Source organism: Adiantum capillus-veneris, chromosome 11 (genome assembly GCF_014529385.1).
Source record: "Adiantum capillus-veneris isolate H3 chromosome 11, ASM1452938v2, whole genome shotgun sequence".
Lineage (NCBI taxonomy): Eukaryota > Viridiplantae > Streptophyta > Polypodiopsida > Polypodiales > Pteridaceae > Adiantum > Adiantum capillus-veneris.
This window is the reverse complement of record NC_140941.1, coordinates 139718927-139738323: the sequence shown is the minus strand read 5'-3', so window position 1 is coordinate 139738323 and position 19397 is coordinate 139718927. Positions and strand designations below refer to the sequence as shown.

At 44.8% G+C, this 19397-nt stretch overlaps 1 protein-coding gene across 4 annotated transcripts in view; it reads left to right on the top strand.

Annotated features, from left to right (window-relative positions):
• LOC147448112 (uncharacterized) overlaps window positions 1–19397 on the top strand; it is a 53277-nt gene that overhangs the window by 32896 nt on the left and 984 nt on the right. For all 4 annotated transcript variants that reach the window (XR_015189672.1, XR_015189674.1, XR_015189673.1 and 1 more), the window contains exons 9-12: window positions 18494–18562; window positions 18650–18699; window positions 18770–18851; window positions 19018–19112. Coding sequence is in view for 1 of the 4 variants with exons in the window: in XM_086523974.1 (XP_086380100.1) it covers window positions 18494–18562; window positions 18650–18699; window positions 18770–18851; window positions 19018–19112 (296 nt within the window). In the remaining 3 variants the exon portion in view is untranslated. The remainder of the gene's footprint in view (window positions 1–18493; window positions 18563–18649; window positions 18700–18769; window positions 18852–19017; window positions 19113–19397) is intronic.

Genomic DNA, 19397 nt, shown 5'->3' with positions numbered 1-19397 from the left:
AATCTAAGTGTCTGGACATGCACGGTCTGCGAACAAACTCACAAAAGTGCCAGATCACTTCCTATTCTAGATTGACGTGACTGAATTGAACCCTGGTCATGTTGTAGCTTGTCCATGGACACATAGGGTCGGATGTGTTACGTGACATCCCCTCCTTTTCAAAGTGAGGTACTGGTACCGAACTGTATGGCGTCGAGGGAGATCGCCAACAGCGTTTGGAATCCTGGAAAGGACTCTTCGTCGGCCCACTTTGATGCGTGGGTCGTGCGATACTTCATAAAGGTCTGCAATGCTTGCTTCTTTGGGCCGCGCCGAAAGCGACACAAAGTCTTCTGTGGCTCCTTCAATGCTTCAACTTTGTCTACGGATGTAGGTCCACCTTTTTCAAGAATCTCTAAGGCTGAAAATTCCTGAAACCACTTCCGACACAAAAACATTAAAATACCTATTCCATGTAAAGTGTGTGGAGAAAATCTCGTTTGTCTCAAAGACTGTGCATGCAATGTAGATGAACAAATAGACGGAGTGCCAAACCATTCACCACACACGCAAACAATGAGATCGAATCTCGTCTTTTTGATCTATCCTTCTCTATTGTGGCAAAACACAACGGAAATGCGCATGCTTGGTGCTCATACTTTCTTGTGCTCTCTCTACAACTGTGTCGTGCCAAGAAAGAGACATGGAATGTGACTTCCTTGAATGCACACTTCAGCTTTTCATGAATAATCCGCATACATCCGTGCTCATTCATGAGTGAAACGTGCTCAACGTACAAGATGTCGTGCCTGTGGAAAGGGATCACATAAAGATGGTGACTAAAATACAGGAAAGCATCACGAATCAAACACTCGAACAATGCGTGCTTACTAATCATTCGAACACATAATACTTCTTGTGGAGGTTCTTTGAAACTCGAATCGAGAGCCAAGATCGGTTCTTCGTGATCTATCGAATCTTCTTGTGGGGGTTCTGTGGACCTCGATTCGAAAGCCAATATCAGTCCTTTGTGATTGATTGAAATCATCATGCTTGTGAGAAATCACATCTTGATCAACGTGCAAATCATCATGCTTGTGAAAAATCACATCTTGATCATGCAAATCATCATGTTTGTCATTCAAATCATCATGCAAATCCTGTGTATCATGCTTTGGAAAAGAAGAGATAGAGAGAGTCTCCTTTTCCCGAATCTCACGCATCTGTGCCTGCACTTGAGAAAAGAGTTGCAAGAATTCTTCCATGTGTTGGTCGCTCTTTTCTTTTCTTGCTTTGGTCTCGCGGTAAAATTCTGCTTGTCTTTCTTTGGCTTCCAAGTCGTACTTACGCTCTATGGCTGCCACTTCTTCGGTCACGTTCTATGGCTGCCCTTCTTGCTTCGTAGGCCTTTCTATCTGCTTCTCTTGCTTCGCGTTCGAACTTGTTGTCCATAAACAACTGCGTCAACTCCTTCATAGGAGGTAGTGCAATCCTTGGCGTAGATGGGGAAGGGGGAGGGTCGGAAAAACCTCCTTGGGGGGAAAATTCTTCTTCGCCTCTCTCATGCTCATCACCTCCAAGCGAAGTATCCATTTTGCTTCGAGTGATGACCATCTACTGAAGTCGTGGGTTCTTGTGGGTTCTTGTGGTCTTGGGTTCTTAAGTTCACGAGGAACTTGGGTTCTTGGGGGTCTTGAGTTCTTGAGGGTCTTGAGGTTCTTGAGGTTCTTCTCTCGCTTGCAATCTGTGTTAGAGAAGGATCTTCTCTTCACCCGAGTTCTGCTCTTTTCCGCGGGCGCACCCTTGGCGGCCTTGCGCTTACACCAAGGTTGCTTTTTCCCACCTCACGTTGATTGGCCGGCCGCTAAGTGAAACCAGCCCGTAGGGCGGCAGGCGTTGGCTTTCACCCGAAATTCTTTACTTTACTTTACTTTAGACACACACACACAGAGCACTTGCAAAGAAGACCTGTAACGGAAATTAACACTTAATCACACACACTGCTCGGAAGCTAGAATGCTCCGAGCAGACGCCAACAACCTGTAGGCCCCAAAATTGGCGCCCCTTTCGGTATTTCTTTATTCTTTAGGAGGGTGAATTACAAGGTAAGGTCCTGGGAATCCTTCACGTGTATCCACCTAGATACCATTTGATTTGGCCAAATTTCGGCAGCATAACAGCCCCAAAACTTGCGCGGAACCAATTCCCCTGCTAGAACTCACTTGCACTGGCGTATACCCTCTGATTCCTGTCCAAAAACAGTAAATTCAGCACGCTGTATTTACTGGTTTTTGCCCTGTTTTCAGCCCCAAACAGTCCCCTAACTGTCCTCTGCCAGTGGGGCACGATTCCCAATGGTCCTGGCGTCCGTATGGCTGAAAAGCAGTAAAATTACAGCGCATACACAGCGCTGATTTTGCACCTGTATGGTGAGGTTATGACCCTCACCAGTGCCTGCTTTGGAGCAACAGCTAGCTACCCCTGTTCCTGCTCAAGGAGGCTCTTGCCTCAGCACAAAAGCATGAACCCACACAATTGTACATCAGTCAAATGAATAGCCCTCTTGTGGGGCATCACATAACTGCACGTAGGGGAGAGAGAGACCAGTGTGTAGTGTGCAGGGCATCACTCCTAGCACCACACTGTACATGAGAGGGAAAGGAAGCACTCCATAGCTCTTAACCTGTGACAGCTTGCATAATGAGGCCTCTCCCAGCTTAAAAATCATGCCACTTCTTCTGCAAGAGGAAAGTGCATGAAAATTCGACACTTGGCACATTTACAAGCATTTGCCCGTTTCGGGTTCGCCGCTTAAAAATATCCTGACCGGTTGCCCAGTTGACTTCGCGGCAGAGTTGTAAAATGTTCCCCTAGTCATACCGAAGGTAATGACGCGAACACATTTCACGGCCCAAAATAGCAGTTCCCTAAATTTTAGGAGATGCTTCCGTTGGGCTCCCATAGGTCTTCTGACCATCTATCCTCATTGGGACCGCATCCAAAAGTGCAATGTGGCCCAACTGTCGGATACTTTTTGTTGGTAGTCCCACCTTGACTTTACGCCTTAATTGAGTTCACCTCCTAGTATCCACCAACTTGCTAAGTGCAACGGGGGGACCTATATGATCTTGCTCTGAGCCTAGACATCCTCTTACCATACGAATTCCAGTGCCGACCACTTCCCGTCTGCGGGTGAATCTACCGTTCACATTGGCCATACAATGTCCGACCGTTTGCTACTTCAAAAAGAGGGTCTCAAAACAAATAAAATAAACCCCATTGGAAAGAAACCAACAACCAAGGTTAGCAGTTGCCACATCTCTGTGACATGGTTAATAACTGCCACGTCCTCGTGACACTAAGTGCAGTGTCCGCTCTCAATGAGTGAAAAGAGGCACAAGGGGAGGCTGGACAAGCCCTTCTTTCTTGGGTTTCCTGTCACTCTTCAAAAACACGATTAGGAATCGACACGCCCAAGATGACTTGGGTTACGTGCGACCTTAACCAACAAAAAAAAAATAAAAAATCCTGTGGTTCTTTCCTTGAGTGATACAGAACAGTGCCAAAGCTCTGACACCAATGTAAGGTGCAGCGGAATGAATGTTGAACAGTGTTCTGAACTGTGCTCAAGGGTTCCTTTTACTTACGGAAAGGAGAGCCTTCCGTTCCTTAAGTCAGAGAGTGCAATGGACACAAACAAACTGAATGGACACTGTGAATGAAGGTATATGAGACTGAGAGATAGAGAGAGAAGAGAATACGACGCCAGAATGTTGTCAAACCCTCTTCCGAAGGCCCCACTCTCTATGGCGAGAGCGGTCTACTTATGATTGCACAAATCTCTACAATGCTTGGGCTTGCCGACGATGTCGATGACGATGAGGACGGCGACGAGACGGGCTGAAATCTGAAACTGCTAATGGCTGAAATCTGCAAATCTTCTATCTGCTGAATTCTGACTCTATGTCACTGACGATGTTGATGGCGACAACGACGCGCTGAAAACGCAGATGCTGAAATCTGCGTTTTCTGGGCTGAATCTGCAAACTACGCAGGATCTGACCGTGCGGCGAGGATCTGTTGCGGGAAGGTGAGGTCTGCGAGGTTTGGGGGTTATACTGCGGAGTCTAACTGCTGAAACTGAAAACGCTGGTGTTATTGTTGCTTCTGTCGTGAAGATCTGCAAAAAAACTAGGTCCTTGGCTGATCCAAAAACGCTAGGCTGATTTGGGGTTCTGCGGTGAAAATTTGGTAATGCTAGGGCTGATCTGCTGTTTTGGGGGACGCTAGGGCTGATCTGCTGTCTACTGTCGCCGTGAATCTGCAAGTGCAAAAAACGCTCGCTGATCTGATGCAAAAACGCTAGGCCTTCTGCAATGCTGAAAACGCTAGAGTTGTCGCCGGGTCGGTCTTGCTGAGAAGTTGCCTGTTGAGCAAGGTGCTCCCGCTGCCTCTTCTGCCAGAAAGTGCTAACTTTGGTTTGAATATATATTATCTTAGCAAAATTTCCCTACCCAGTTTCCAACAAAAGTCACTTAAAAATAATAAGTGAAAAATGTCAAAAATAGGGAAAATATGTCTCTACACTCTAAAAATGCTATTGATGGGATCTGATTGGAATCTGATGGTCATGCTGTGTGCAACCAGAGGGTATGCATCTAATCTAAGTGTCTGGACATGCACGGTGTGCGAAAAGACTCACAAAAGTGTCAGAACACTTCCTATTCTAGACTGACCTGACTGAACTGAACCTTGGTCATGCCGTAGGTTGCCACGGACACACAGGGTTGGATGTGTCACGTGACATCCCCTCCTTTTCAAAGTGAGGTATTGGTACCGAACTATATGGCATCGAGGGAGATCGCCAACAGCGTCTGGAATCTTGGAAAGGACTCTTGGTCGGCCCACTCTGATGCGTGGGTCGTGCGATACTTGATCTTCATAAAGGTCTGCAATGCTTGCTTCTTTGGGCCGCGCATAAAGCGACACAAAGTGATATGTGCCTGCTTCAATGGTCCAACTGCGTCTATGGACGTAGATCCACCTTCATCAAGAATCTTTGAGGAGGAAAATTCTTGAAACCATTTCCAACAGAAAAACATGAACATACCCATTCCATGTAGAGTGACTGGAAAAACACTACGCTTCCTAAATGACTATGCATGCAATGGAGATGAACCAAGTGACGGAGTGCCAAACCGTTCATCAAACACACGCTAAAAGTGAGATCGAATCTTGACTTTCTGATCTAAACTTATCAACGGTTGCAAATCACAACGAAAATGCCGATGCTTGTTGGTCAATCTTTCCTGTGCTTGTTCTAAGACTGTGTCATGCCAAGGAAGAGACATGGAATGTGAACTCCTTGAATGCAAACTTTTCTTCTTTTCGATAGTGATCCGCATACAACCGTGCTCATTCACGAGTGAATCATGTGCAACGTACAATACGGCATGCCTGTGGAAAGGGAACACATAAAGACGGTGACGAAAATACAAGAAACCGTCACGAATGAAACACTCGAACAATGTGATCGTATCTGCAACGAGGTTAGCTTCACTAGAAAAAGCATCAACTAAATCGTCATTCTTGTGAACAATCACATCTTTAGCATGCAAATCATTATCCTTGTGAATAATGACATCTTTATCATGCAAATCATGTGTGTCGTGCTTTGGAGAAGAAAAGACCGAGAGTCTCCTTTTCCTTTTCAAACTTCGCCTGCACATTAGAAATGAGATGAAGAATGAACAACTTCCTCCCACGAATGACAATGGGAGAATCACTTTTGGCATGTGGGGGAGCAGGAGAGAGAGCCCACTTGCTACTCTATGCAATGAGAGTGAAGGAGAAGAGGAGAGTGGCGCAGAAGAAGCACACGCAGAGAAAATACGTGAGAGAGAGAGAGAACTCGTAGAAGTTTTGGGAAAAGTCACGATAGTTTTTTATTTTGGGCTTGACCTTTGAGTATATGAGTAAGTGACTAGGGGGCCATTCACACTTGGGCCCCCTCACTTATAAGTCTTTTAACTTATAAGTTAATAAGTACAAGGCACTTAGGCCTTTATTCCCTAACAACCTCCCACCTAAAGGCAATGTACCTTGGGAGATCAAAGAATCAGCTAACTATGATACATCAGCTGATCATGCACTTACTCATCCAACACCCATCATCTGACGGCAATATGCAAACCGCTCTGCTGGAAGACTCTTGGTCAAAAGATCTGCAGGATTGTCATCTGTGTGTACCTTGACAAGTGTAATGCTCTTGTCATCAAGCACACTCCTGATAAAATGATACTTCACCTCTATGTGCTTTGTCTTGGCATGAAAAACAGGATTCCTTGCAAGCATAATAGCACTCTGACTATCACAGTGTAGCACAGGAACCGGTGACTTAATGCCAAGCTCTTCTACCAAACGCATGAGCCACAAAGCTTCTTTGCATGCCTCAGTGGCAGCCACATACTCAGCCTCAGTGGTAGACAAAGCAACACATTTTTGCAGTCTAGAAATCCAAGAAACTGCACCTCCTGTGAATGTAAACACATATCCAGAGGTAGACTTCCTGCAATCTGGATGTCCAGCAAAATCTGCATCTGTAAAGCCATGCACAGATGTCTCACTCTTCCCAAAACAAATGCACAAGTCTTTAGTGCCTTTCAAGTATCTCAAGATACACTTCACTGCTTCCCAATGCTTTTTGCCAGGATTGCTCATGTACCTGCTTACCACTCCCACCGCAAATGCAATGTCCGGACGTGTAGCAACCATAGCATACATCAAACTGCCAACGGCTGATGCATAAGGAATCTTGGCCATTTCAGCCCGCATATCATCTGTGTTTGGGCAGTCATGTGCAGTCAGTTTTACATATGGAGGCAGCGGAGTACCAAGTGCCTTTCCCCCATCCATATGAAAACGATGTAGCACCTTATTAACATAATCTCGTTGAGATAGATACAGACGCCTGTTGGGTCTATCTCGAGAGATACGCATGCCCAAAATATGATTAGCATCACCAAGATCCTTCATGTCAAAGCGATTCTTTAAGCTTTGCTGTAATGCATCCAACTCCGTGACATTTTTACCCGCAATAAGCATGTCATCAACATACAAAATCAGCAATAGAAGAGATCCATCACTTGCCGTTTTGATATACAAACAGTGATCAGAATTACTTCTTTTGTATCCTTGAGACCTCATGAATGTATCAAACTTGTGATACCATGCACGGGGAGACTGTTTCAAACCATACAAGCTCTTCAAGAGTCTACATACTTTCTTCTCTTGCCCCTTTGACACAAAACCTTCTGGCTGCATCATATAGATCATCTCAAGCAAATCGCCATGCAAAAACGCTGTTTTGACATCCATTTGCTTTAACTCCATATCTTCAGAAGCAACCAAGCCTAAAACAAGACGTAATGTGGCAAGCTTTACAACAGGAGAAAAAATCTCATCAAAATCAACACCATGCTTTTGCTTGTACCCTTCAGCAACCAAACGTGCTTTGTACTTAGAAGAAGCATCAGATGTGACCTTGGTCTTGTAAACCCATTTACATGGCAGAGCCTTATGCCCTTTAGGCAAATCAACCAAGTCCCATGTATGGTTGTTCTCCAAAGACTGCATTTCCGAAACCATTGCTTTGAACCATTTCTTACTGTCTTCCCGTTGCATAGCCTCTTTATAGCAAGACGGCTCACCACAATCAGTAAGCATGACATAGTCCAAAGACGGTTCATATCTATCGGGGGGCCTTGTCACCCGAGTAGACCTACGCACCCAATGATCCATAACAGGTGGATTTTCAGCCTGTAAACCATCAAAAACAGCAGGCTGTTCAGCCGGTTGCATCGCAACAACGGGCGGTCTAGGAGCATCAACCTGTTCCCCTACCGGTGGTGCATCAATGGCAACTTGTTGGGGCTGATTTTCAGCAGCTAATGGCTGATTTTCAGCACCATTTTCAGCATGTAAAGGCTGCTGAACATTGGGCCTTCTTGGCTGTCTATATGTAACATCTTCACGAAAAACAACCCGGCGCACTTCCTCGACCTTTGTGGGCTGTTTGTGCATGCAATTCTCATTGAAGATGACATCATTGCTGCGTATGATTTTCCGTAATGCGAGATCCCATAATCTATATCCCATTTCACCATCCTCACCATATCCTAGGAAAATGCATTTATGAGACTTTGGTTCTAGTTTGGTGCGCAGTTCACTCCGGATGTGAACATAGGCCTCACAACCAAACACTCTTAAATGTGCATATGAGGGTGGCTTGCCAGACCACACCTCCTCAGGCACCTTTCCACCCAAAGCCTTGCTAGGTGAGCGATTAATCAAGTGAATAGCTGTTTGCACAGCTTCTGCCCAAAAACCATGAGGTAATGTAGCATGTGACAGCATACTCCGAACTTTCTCTTGGATAGTCCGGTTCAACCTCTCTGCAACTCCATTCTGAGAGGGATTAAAAGGAGCCGTGAGCTCTCTTTTAATACCTTTAGTAGCACAAAAGTCAATAAATGCTTTTGATACATACTCCCCCCCATTGTCTGAGCGCAAAGACCTAAGCTTCTTGTCTGTTTGATTCTCAACAAACGCAAGAAACTTCTTGAAAGTATCCAAAACATCGCTTTTAGCACGTATTGGATACACCCACACCTTACGTGTAGCATCATCGATAAACGAGACAAAATATTTCTTTCCCCCTAAGGACAACTGTGGCATTTCACATACATCGGAATGCACTAAGTCTAACCTGTCAGACTTCAAAGAAAGAGACCTTTTGTGCGGTGTTTGACTGTGCTTACCATAAATACAGTGCTCACAATGAGAAAAATCAGTATACCTCAAACACGGCAAATAACCACAACGAGACAGAGTTTCCATTCCGCTTTTACTCATGTGTCCCAACCGGCCATGCCACAAAGAAACACTTGGCTGCTCGGTTACGGCGACAACATGGTCACGCACACTAGATACATGCAAAGGATACAAAGTGTCCGATTTACAACCCTTGGCTACAATCCGGGCCCCTTTACAAATTTTCCACTTGCTATCACCAAAAGTGGTGTGATAGCCTGCATCATCTAGCTGCCCTGTACTAATCAAACTCTTCCTGAGTTGTGGCACATGGCGCACTTTGTGCAAAACAAAAGTCATACCATCAGCAAAAGAAAACTGGACACTGCCAATACCTGCAATGTCACATGCATAGTTATCTCCCAAATAAACAGTGCCCTGCACCTCACCTGAGTACTGTGTAAACCAATCCCTATGAGGTGTTACATGAAAGGAGGCACCTGAATCAAGAATCCAAGTATGCATGTCCACATCAGAACCCATAGCAAGGGTATGTGCATCCACAGAAGAGGCATTGAGTACATCAGTGCTGCTGTCACTGTCACAACCACTAGCAACATTGATTTCCTTAATCAACACAGTGCTCTTCTTGGCATTTCCCTTGTCCTTTGCATCAGTTTCAGCACCCTTGTTCTTCTCTTTCTTCCACTCATAGCATTCCCGTTTATAATGCCCTTTCTTTCCACAATGATGACACACAACATCTTTCCTACGAGATTTGCTGCGTGCCCTGTCCTTACTGTCAGATTTCTCCCTCTGTTGAGACCTGCCTCTCAAGTGCAATGCATTAGAAGACCTACCTGTGGTGTTCTTCCTGTTCATCTCTTCCATCAAGAGAGAACTCTCTACATCTGCATACTTAAGTGACGCACTTGAGTTACTAAGAGCTGTCCGGAATACATCCCAACTCTCGGGCAATGTGCATAGCAGAAAAGTAGCTTTGAACTCCTCATCAATCGTGAATTTCAGCTCTGTCAGTTGGCTGAAAATAGAATTGAATTCATTGAGGTGCACTGACATGTGCGTGCCCTCCTTCATGCGGAGATCCATAAGCTTCTTAAGCCAATACACTTTACTGGCAGCACTCTGCTGTGCATACAACTCGTCTAAACGCTTCCACATGCCCCATGCTGTCTGCTCATTCTTTACATTGAAGAGTAAATTGTCAGACACCGAAAGCATGATCGTGGAGCGAGCCAACTCGTCCACTTCTTCCCATTCTTCAACCTCCATATCATCCGGTTTCACACCCTGTAACTTAATAGAGTTGATCGAAAACGGTTGAATATCCTTCCCGCAGCGAGCAAGAACAGAATTCTGATCTGTGTTGCGAAAATGGCTCTCTTGGAAACCCTAAAGCTCTGATACCATGTGTGGGGGAGCAGGAGAGAGAGCCCACTTGCTACTCTATGCAATGAGAGTGAAGGAGAAGAGGAGAGTGGCGCAGAAGAAGCACACGCAGAGAAAATACGTGAGAGAGAGAGAACTCTTAGAAGTTTTGGGAAAAGTCACGATAGTTTTTTATTTTGGGCTTGACCTTTGAGTATATGAGTAAGTGACTAGGGGGCCATTCACACTTGGGCCCCCTCACTTATAAGTCTTTTAACTTATAAGTTAATAAGTACAAGGCACTTAGGCCTTTATTCCCTAACATGGCATTGAAAGTGAAAGTATTGTCTGCCCAATCAATGAGAGGGTTATGCTCACGAAACCATCGAATGCCTAAAAGCATATCACATCCTGAGAGAGGAGATACTACAAATTTTATGCGGAAGGATGCTTGTTGAACAGTGAACAACACATCAAGGCACTCTCGTGTAATGAGAGAGTCCATACCGGGAGCGAAGCCCGACACCTCGAAAGGAGATGTCTTGCTAACCTCCAAGCAGGCTCTTTCGACAAGAGAGTCACTTATCACATCATGCATACTGCTTGGATCAAACAATATGACAAAACATTGACCCTCACATGACCATAACACTTAATGAGAGACTCTTCAATAGGAGGATTATGAGAAACCTGGGTCACACTCGTGTTCGCATTTATGGCATTAACAGAGGATGTGGGTTTTGTGGATTCTTTAGATTCGCTAGATTCAATCTTAGGATATGTTCTTTTTATGTGACCGTTGATGTGACAATGACGACATCGACCTTCCTTAGAATAAATGCTTTGTTCTTCTGACGTGATGTATCCTCCTAAAGTTCCTTGTGCTGCTTTTTCATATGGAGTGAGCTTAGGTTTAGCAATTGTGTTAGCTTTACGCTTAGATTCATTGTGTGAGTTCTTTTTTGAAGGATTAGAGAAAGATTGGCTAGAAGAGTTACCGTTCTTACCATTCTTAGGGTTCTGAGAAGTCTGAGAGGTACTTTGAGACGACTTGTTCTCCTTAGGCTTTCCCTTGTTGTGCTTCATCTTTTGGGAGAGAGCAGTTGCTACCGCCTTGTTGAGATCCACCCGGTCGAAGACGTCTACATCAAACTTGATATATTCGTCCAACCCAAAAAGGAAAACCTCTTTACGCTCATCATCCGATTTGCGAAATTGGGTGCCGAGCTGCAAAACACGGTTAGAAAAAGATATGATTGGCATACCATTCTGCTTGAGATTGCGCCAATCTTTTTTTAACCACCCTAGGTACTGTAGTGGCATAAACTGCGCCTTGAGCTTGTCTTGGAAGTCGGCCCAATTGAAAGAAAGGGGCGCGCCTTCGTCGGGTTCCTCTAGGTGCGCGGCCAACTGTGTCTCTTGCCATGCGTGGTACCAATTAATGGCATCACCGGCAAGGTACATGGCTGCCGTCAAAACCTTGCTATTCCCTGTCTTCTTAGTTGTCGCAAAATAAGCATTAAATTGATGCAACCAAGATTGAATAACACTAGCATCCATCTTACCGTCATACTTATTGAACATGATCTTCTCTATGACAGGGTTGTTGGAGTTCGAGTCTCTGCTACTTGATGAACTACCAACATCTTTGATTGGCTTGGATTTCGAGGTGAGTACTTGTAGGACCAACTCTTGCATGCGTTGGTCTCTCTGTGCCTCACGCTCGAACTCCAAGGCCGCTCGTCTGTCTTCGGCTGCCAAGCGCTCACGCTCCAAGGCTAACCGTCTTTCTTTGCGCTCGCGATCCAATTCTGCCTTTCTTTCTTCGGCCGCCAAGCGCGCTTGCTCACGCTCACGCTCTAAGGCTGCCGTTCTTTCTTAGCGCTAGCGATCCAAGGCGGCGCGTTGCGCTTCTTGTCGTAACATCATGTCCATCATCGTCTTGATCAAAGCCTCCATAGGATTTGGTGCAATCCTTGGCGTAGATGAGAAAAGGGAGGGTCCGAAAAACTTCCCGGTGGGGAAAATTCTTCTTCACCACCTTCATGCTCATCACCTTCATGCAAAGTATCCATTCCGTTCGGGTGATGACCATACATTGAGATCTTGGGTTCTTATGTTCACGAGGAACTTGGGGTCTTGAGGTTCTTGGGTTCTTGAGTTCTTGAGGTTCTTTCTTTAGCTTGCAATCTGTGTTAGAGAAGGATCTTCTGTTACCCGAGCTCTACTCTTTCTTGCGGGCGCACCCCTTGGCGGCCTTGTACAAGCTCACACCAAGGTTGCTTTTTCCCACCTCACGTCGATTGGTCGGCCGCTAAGTGCACGGTCCGCTCTCAATGAGTGAAAAGAGGCACAAGGGGGAGGCTGGACAAGCCCTTCTTTCTTGGTTACCTGTCACTCTTCAAAAACACGATTAGGAATCAACACGCCCAAGTGGACTTGGGTTACGTGCGACCGTAACAAGCAAAAAAATTTCTTGTGGTTCTATCCTTGAGTGATACAGAACACTGCCAAAGCTCTGATACCAATGTAAGGTGAAGCGGAATGAATGTTTGCGCTTTGCTCAAGATGAGTGCTCCGAACTGTGCTCAAGGGTTTTTTACTTATGGAAGGGAGAGCCTTCCGTTCCTTTAGTTAGAGAGTGCAAATGATCACAAACAAAGTGGGTAAACATTGTGAATGAAGGTGCTGAGACTGAGAGAGAGAGAAGAGAATCTGACACTAGATGTTGTTAAACCCTCCTCCAAGGGCCCCACTCTCGATATCGAGAGAGGTCTATGCTATTGATTGCACAATCCTCGTACAATGGTCTAAATGCAATGGACTTGCCGACGATGTCGACGACAATGATGACGACGATGAGACGGGCTGAAATCTGAAAACGCTAGGGGCTGAAATCTGCAAATCTTCTATTTGCTGAATTTCGACTCTATGTCGGTGACAACGAGGACGCCGACGCCGACGCCGACGCCGACGCTGACGCTGACGCTGTGACGACGATGCGCTGAGAACGCAGATGCTGAAATCTGCGAATAGTGGGTTGAATCTGCAAACGCAGGCTGATCTGACCGTGCGGCGAGGATCTGCTGCGGGAAGGTGATATTTGCGAGGTTTGGGGGTTGCAGGAATGTGAGATTTGCGAATAGCGGGCTGAATCTGCAAACGTAGGCTGATCTGACCGTGCGGCGAGGATCTACTGCGGGAAGGTGAGATATGCTGTGGTAAGGTGAGATTTGCGAGGTTTTGGGGGACTGCGGTGCGGAGTCTTAACTGTTGAAAACTGAAAACGCTGATGCAAAAATGGGTTCTGTCGTCGGAAATCTACAAAACGCTGATGGTAATCTGCAAATGCAAAATGCTAGGCTGATTTGCTGTCTGCAAAAACGCCAGGCTGATCTGGGAATATGCAAACGCTAGGTGATCTGTTGCAAACTGCAAAAAGCTTATCTATTGTAGAAAACGCTATCTGTGTCTTGATGGTTGAAGAACGTTAAGTCCTCCTGCCGGTCTTGCTGAGAAGGTGCACTGCCAGAACTAGGTTCCCTGCTACCTCTTCTACCAAAAAGTGTTAGCGCTAGCTTTTCTTATATATCCACTCAGCCGATTTGCCCTACCCAGTTTCCCGACAAAGTCACTTATTAATAATAAGTGAAAAATGGCTAAAATAGGAAAAATAGGTTCTTTGCACTGCAAAATGCTCTGATTGTAATTCTGATGATCATGCTGTGCGCAACTAGAGGATATGCAACTACTCTTAAGTGCCTGGACATGCACGGCTTGCGCACATGCTCACAAAGGTGCCCGAACACTTCCTAAGCTAACCTGAACCCTAGACTTGAAGTAGCTTGTCCACATGTACATAGGGTTAGATGTGCATGTGACATTTTTGCCCAAAGTTATATGGTTTCTGACATCTTCCTTTAGAGCGCAACTTCTGGTAGAGTGGGGTAACTTGAAATGCTTGCCATGGAAACCCTAGCATATTATAACTTGAAATTTCTCGACATCTCTCAGTAGATGTCTCTTCAGGAGCTGATGACCTTGCAGGTCCGATGTGATTGTTATGGCTTGGGACTGCCATTGCTGCAAGAGGAACACCGTTTGTCCAAGAGCTTATGGACCATGGTGCGGTCAGCTACGACCTTATGGAAAGAACCTAATCCTAATTTTTTGGTGCAGTTTTCAGGATGGAAAGTCAGTTGACTTTTCGAGCTCGGTTGCTGTTGCGATTGTTTTTTAAGTTTGAGTTCTGCTTGAGAAATTGTCTGGTGATCTTGTTTGGAATTTGTTTTAAATGGACGGTATTTGTTTTGAACTTGTCTTGGTGTCAATTTGAAATGTTTGACTCTGGTTTTAATACTGGTTTTATTAATTGGTGATTTTAGTAGTGAGAAATGCTGTTTTGGTATTGTTTTAACCTCGGAACGACGCGAACAGGATGTCTGGGGAGCGTTTCGTTGTATGCTAGAAAACCTCCAAACGATGCAAACGGAATGTCTAGGGAGCGTTTGGTTGTATGCTTTAAAAATATTGTTGTTGTTACTCCCGGCCTGGACCTGGATGGTTATGCGGGAGGAGTATTAAGAAGCTTGAGAAGTGGTTACTCTCAGCACCTCCAAACGACGCAGGCTGTGGTTTGGAGCGTATTTGGTTGTAAAAGGCCTCTATATCTCCCGGCCCGGCCCTGTTAGGTGCAACGGAATGAATGTTGAACTTTGCTCAAGATGAGTGCTCCGAAGTGTGCTCAAGGTTCCTTTTACTTACGGAAGGGAGAGCCTTCCGTTCCTTTAGTGAGAGAGTGCAATGGACACAAACAAAGTGAATGGACACTGTGAATGGAAGTGCATGAGACTGAGAGATAGAGAAGAGAATATGACACTAGAGACGTTGTAAAACCCTCCTCCGAAGGCCCCACTCTCGATGGCGAGAGTGGTCTACTTATGATTGCACAAATCTCTACAATGCTTGGACTTGCCGACGATGTCGACGACGATGAGGACGAGGACGAGACGGACTGAAATTTGAAAACTCTTAAGGGCTGAAATCTGCAAATCTGCTATCTGCTGAATTCTGACTCTATGTCGGGGACGATGTTGATGATGACGATGCGACGACAACGCGCTGAAAACGCAGATGCTGAAGTTTGCGTTTTTCGGGCTGAAACTGTAAACTTTGTTGGATCTTACCGTGCGGCGAGGATCTGCTGCGGGAAGGTGAGATCTGCGAGGTTCGGGACTTGATCTCCGATGTCTAAGGGCTGAAAACTGAAAACGCTGGGGTTTCTTGAGGTTCCGTCGCGGAGAATCTGCAAAACGCTAGGGTGTGATCTGCAAATAAAAAACGGTAGGGCTGAAAATCTGCTGCTGTCGCCGGTTGTTCTGCAAAAGCAAAATGCTAGGCTGATCTACTGTGCACAAATCGCCAAGGCTGATCTGATGCAAAAACGCTAGGTCTTCTGTGGAGAAAACGCCAGAGTAGTCGCGGGGTTTGGTCTTGTTGAGAAGTTGCCTGTTGAGGAAGGTGCTCTTGCTGCCTCTCCTGCCATTTAGTGCTAGTCTAGGTTTGCTTATATACAAACTTACTCAATTTGCCCTACCTACTTTCCAACAAAAGTCACTTAAAAATAATAAGTGAAAAACGCCAAAAATAGAAAAAATAGGCTAAAATACACTGGAAAATTCCCCTGATGGATTTTGGGATTCTGATGGGAATGCTTATGATCATGCTGTGTGCAACTAGAGGATATGCGTCTACACTAAGTCACTGGGCATGCACGGTCTACGAATAGACTCACAAAAGTGCGAGATCACTTCTAATCTAGACTGGCTGGACTGACTAAACCCTTGTCGTGCTGTAGCTTGTCACGGACACATAGGGTTGGATGTGTCACGTGACAGGACCTTTTTAGGTTATGCGGGAGGAGTGACGAGGGAGTTGTTGAATATTTCCCGGCCTGGACCTTGTTAGGCTATGCGGGAGGAGTTTTCATCGGCGACTTTATGTTTCTATGTCTTGTAACATGCATATGTGAGCATTTGTGTTGCATTGTGATATGCCAACCACTGAATATTCCTCATTGAATGAGATTGTTTGGGTATGTAATTTTAGTACATCGACACTTTTTGGAAGATCAATGCGGTTTGGGTGTGATGGCTAATTTTACTACACCGGAATATCAAGAGTTCCGACCTAGACGAAAGGAGAAGCCAACTCCTTGAAAAAAAAAAGAGCAAATTGATTGTCCCTCAGAATGTCCCTCGGAATGACCCTCGGATCGGAAATTTTTGAACTAACTTGAGTTGTTTTGCAGATATGCTGTAATCGCGGACGGTTACTTTCTTTCAAGAAGTGATGTCACAAACTGCTGACATGTCAAGTCACTGAAGAGCAAAGCCAACCTTCAGATCATGGCCGAGGGGCCTAAACCCTAAGAAGAACAAGCAATAAGAGAAGAAGAAGTCTGATCAACTTATGGGACCCCTTCCGACGTCACCGAAGTGACAAAGGAATTAAAATAAAGCTGGACCCTCGCACACACACACACACAGAAGAGAATGTAGAAATTGATGATGTGGCAGTTGTACGGACAACCCGGAAATTGCGTAGACATGCTGATGTGGCAGGATGTACGGATTTCCGCGATTTGCATTGTTGACGTGGCAGTTGTATGGGTTTCCATAAATCACGCTGACAGTTTTTGGGCATTGCTTTTGGACCACATGCTTTTGAGTTTGAAGGCTTGCTTTTGGGCCTAGGGCCTTTAAATATGATGCCATGGGCTCATTCTCTGGCACGCTTCCTGAAGAAGGTGCAGAGCATGGAGTATCGGTTGGGGCCAATACTCTTTGGGGTGGAATTCCGCCACTCCGTGTCGCGTATTATCTCTCTCTCTCTCTCTCTCTCTCTCTCTCTCTCTCTCTCAGTTCAGTTGTTATTGAGGTGCTAAAAGTCTATTCAGTCTGCTCTTTTCCGTTGGCACGTGGTGCCCGTCTTGTGACATGATGACTCCTTTTGGTCAAGAGAGGCTATTTATGATACCATTCATGAGCAGACAATGGTTGAGGCCACTTACTTTATGGATATTAGACAGTTTGCAGATTTGTTTGAGAGTTAGTTTTAGAGAGGCCTTAGGGAAGCTAGTTTGGTCAGAGAGATGTGCATCTTGGTACCTTCCCTTGGCCTTTGAGGTGGACAGTGAGTGGATCCTCCTTGCCTCTCTTACAGTTTGGTTGTGTCGTAGATCCACATCCTTTTTGGAGTACATCATTTTGGAGTACATCATCGGGAAATGTTAGAATGGATGCGGATGAGTTTAGAGGCACAGCCTAGGGCTTTCACAATCCCTTGGCTTTTGTGAGCTACTACAGGAGGTTCAGACAACGGATGCTTTATATTAGTCAGATAAACAACATTGGACTCCGTGGTTTTCGCTACATTGCCCCATCGTAGCAGCTAAAAAATGCGTTTTTTTAACAGAGTACAAAACGGGACGTTTTAAAACGTTCAGTATGTTGCTTTGCTAAAAAACGTGGGTAGTTTATAGACTTAATAAAAGTTGGATTCAGCCCTCGTATATGACATTTTGTGACCTCCTAAGGTCTGAACACTTTTTGTACGACTCCATTATTTATGCAACATTTGACTTCAATAAATTATATACCTTTGTGTGGACCCATATAATATAATACTTGTAAAAAATATATATTTGAAAAAAATTGACATATTTTATTTTGATCCTCGAAAAATACGTCTCCTACGCGTCTTAAACACCTCGTAGAAAACGTCCCGTCCCATACCTTAGCTGCCCATACGTTCAGTATGTTGCTTTGCTAAAAAACGTGGGTAGTTTATAGACTTAATAAAAGTTGGATTCAGCCCTCGTATATGACATTTTGTGACCTCCTAAGGTCTGAACACTTTTTGTACGACTCCATTATTTATGCAACATTTGACTTCAATAAATTATATACCTTTGTGTGGACCCATATAATATAATACTTGTAAAAAATATATATTTGAAAAAAATTGACATATTTTATTTTGATCCTCGAAAAATACGTCTCCTACGCGTCTTAAACACCTCGTAGAAAACGTCCCGTCCCATACCTTAGCTGCTATGTGCCCGAGGTGAACAGAGCTTTGGGTCAAAGCCCCACTTTCAATGTGTGTGTATATATATATATATATATATATATAGAGAGAGAGAGAGAGAGAGAGAGAGAGAGAGAGAGAGAGAGAGAGAGAGAGAGAGAGAGAGAGAGAGAGAGAGAGAGAGAGAGAGAGAGAGAGAGAGAGAGAGAGAGATGCTTTTCAGGTTGGTGACTTTGGTCTTTCTCGGATGAAACATGCAACTTACCTGACATCCAAGTCAGGAAAGGGCACAGTGAGGGCAATTTTGATTATAGCCTGTTTGTTTGTTTTTTGGTGTGTGGGTGCATAAAATCCTGTCTGTTTCCCTGGAAATTTTCAGCCGCAATGGATGGCTCCAGAGGTGCTCAGAAATGAACCCTCCAATGAAAAGTAAGTTGGATGAAAGAAGCTTAAAGTTATGAGCACCTTTGTCTAGCCACTCAATGCCTTTCTTGCACAGGTCTGATGTCTACAGCTTTGGAGTCATTTTATGGGAGCTGGCAACAGAGCAAATACCATGGGAAGGTTTTAATTCTATGCAGGTTGTTTTCTTTGTGCTTTGTACAGTAACTTCGTCAGCTGCTTGATTATCATGTCTTTTCTAAGCTAAACATTTTGCTTCAAAGTTTGATGGTAGGCTGAAGCGGTTGTAACGTGTGCATATATGTTTGTGCATGTCACTGCAAATCTGAATGACTCATCTTGCAGGTTGTAGGGATTGTTGGGTTTATGGATCATAGGCTGGATATTCCAGAAAGTTTGGACCCAAAGCTCGTCTCAATCATGCAAGACTGCTGGCGAAGGTAATGCTTTGTAATGAGCACACTTGTAAGTCGTATTTTGTTATGGGCTCGTAGTGAGATATGAATGGAACTTTTTGTATGTGTATATGTACGGTCATTTTGTTGGTCCTTTGGTTGCCTTTACATACTAAGAGACTGCTGAAGAGAGACGAGGATCAGTCACAGCTCTCAAGGATGACACAAATTTTGTTCACACACATAAGGCATCATTGGAGGGAAGTCTTACTTGTGATAGTGAAGTTTTTTAGCAAATTCTTGATGCATCCATGTTCTTTGCTAGCTTTT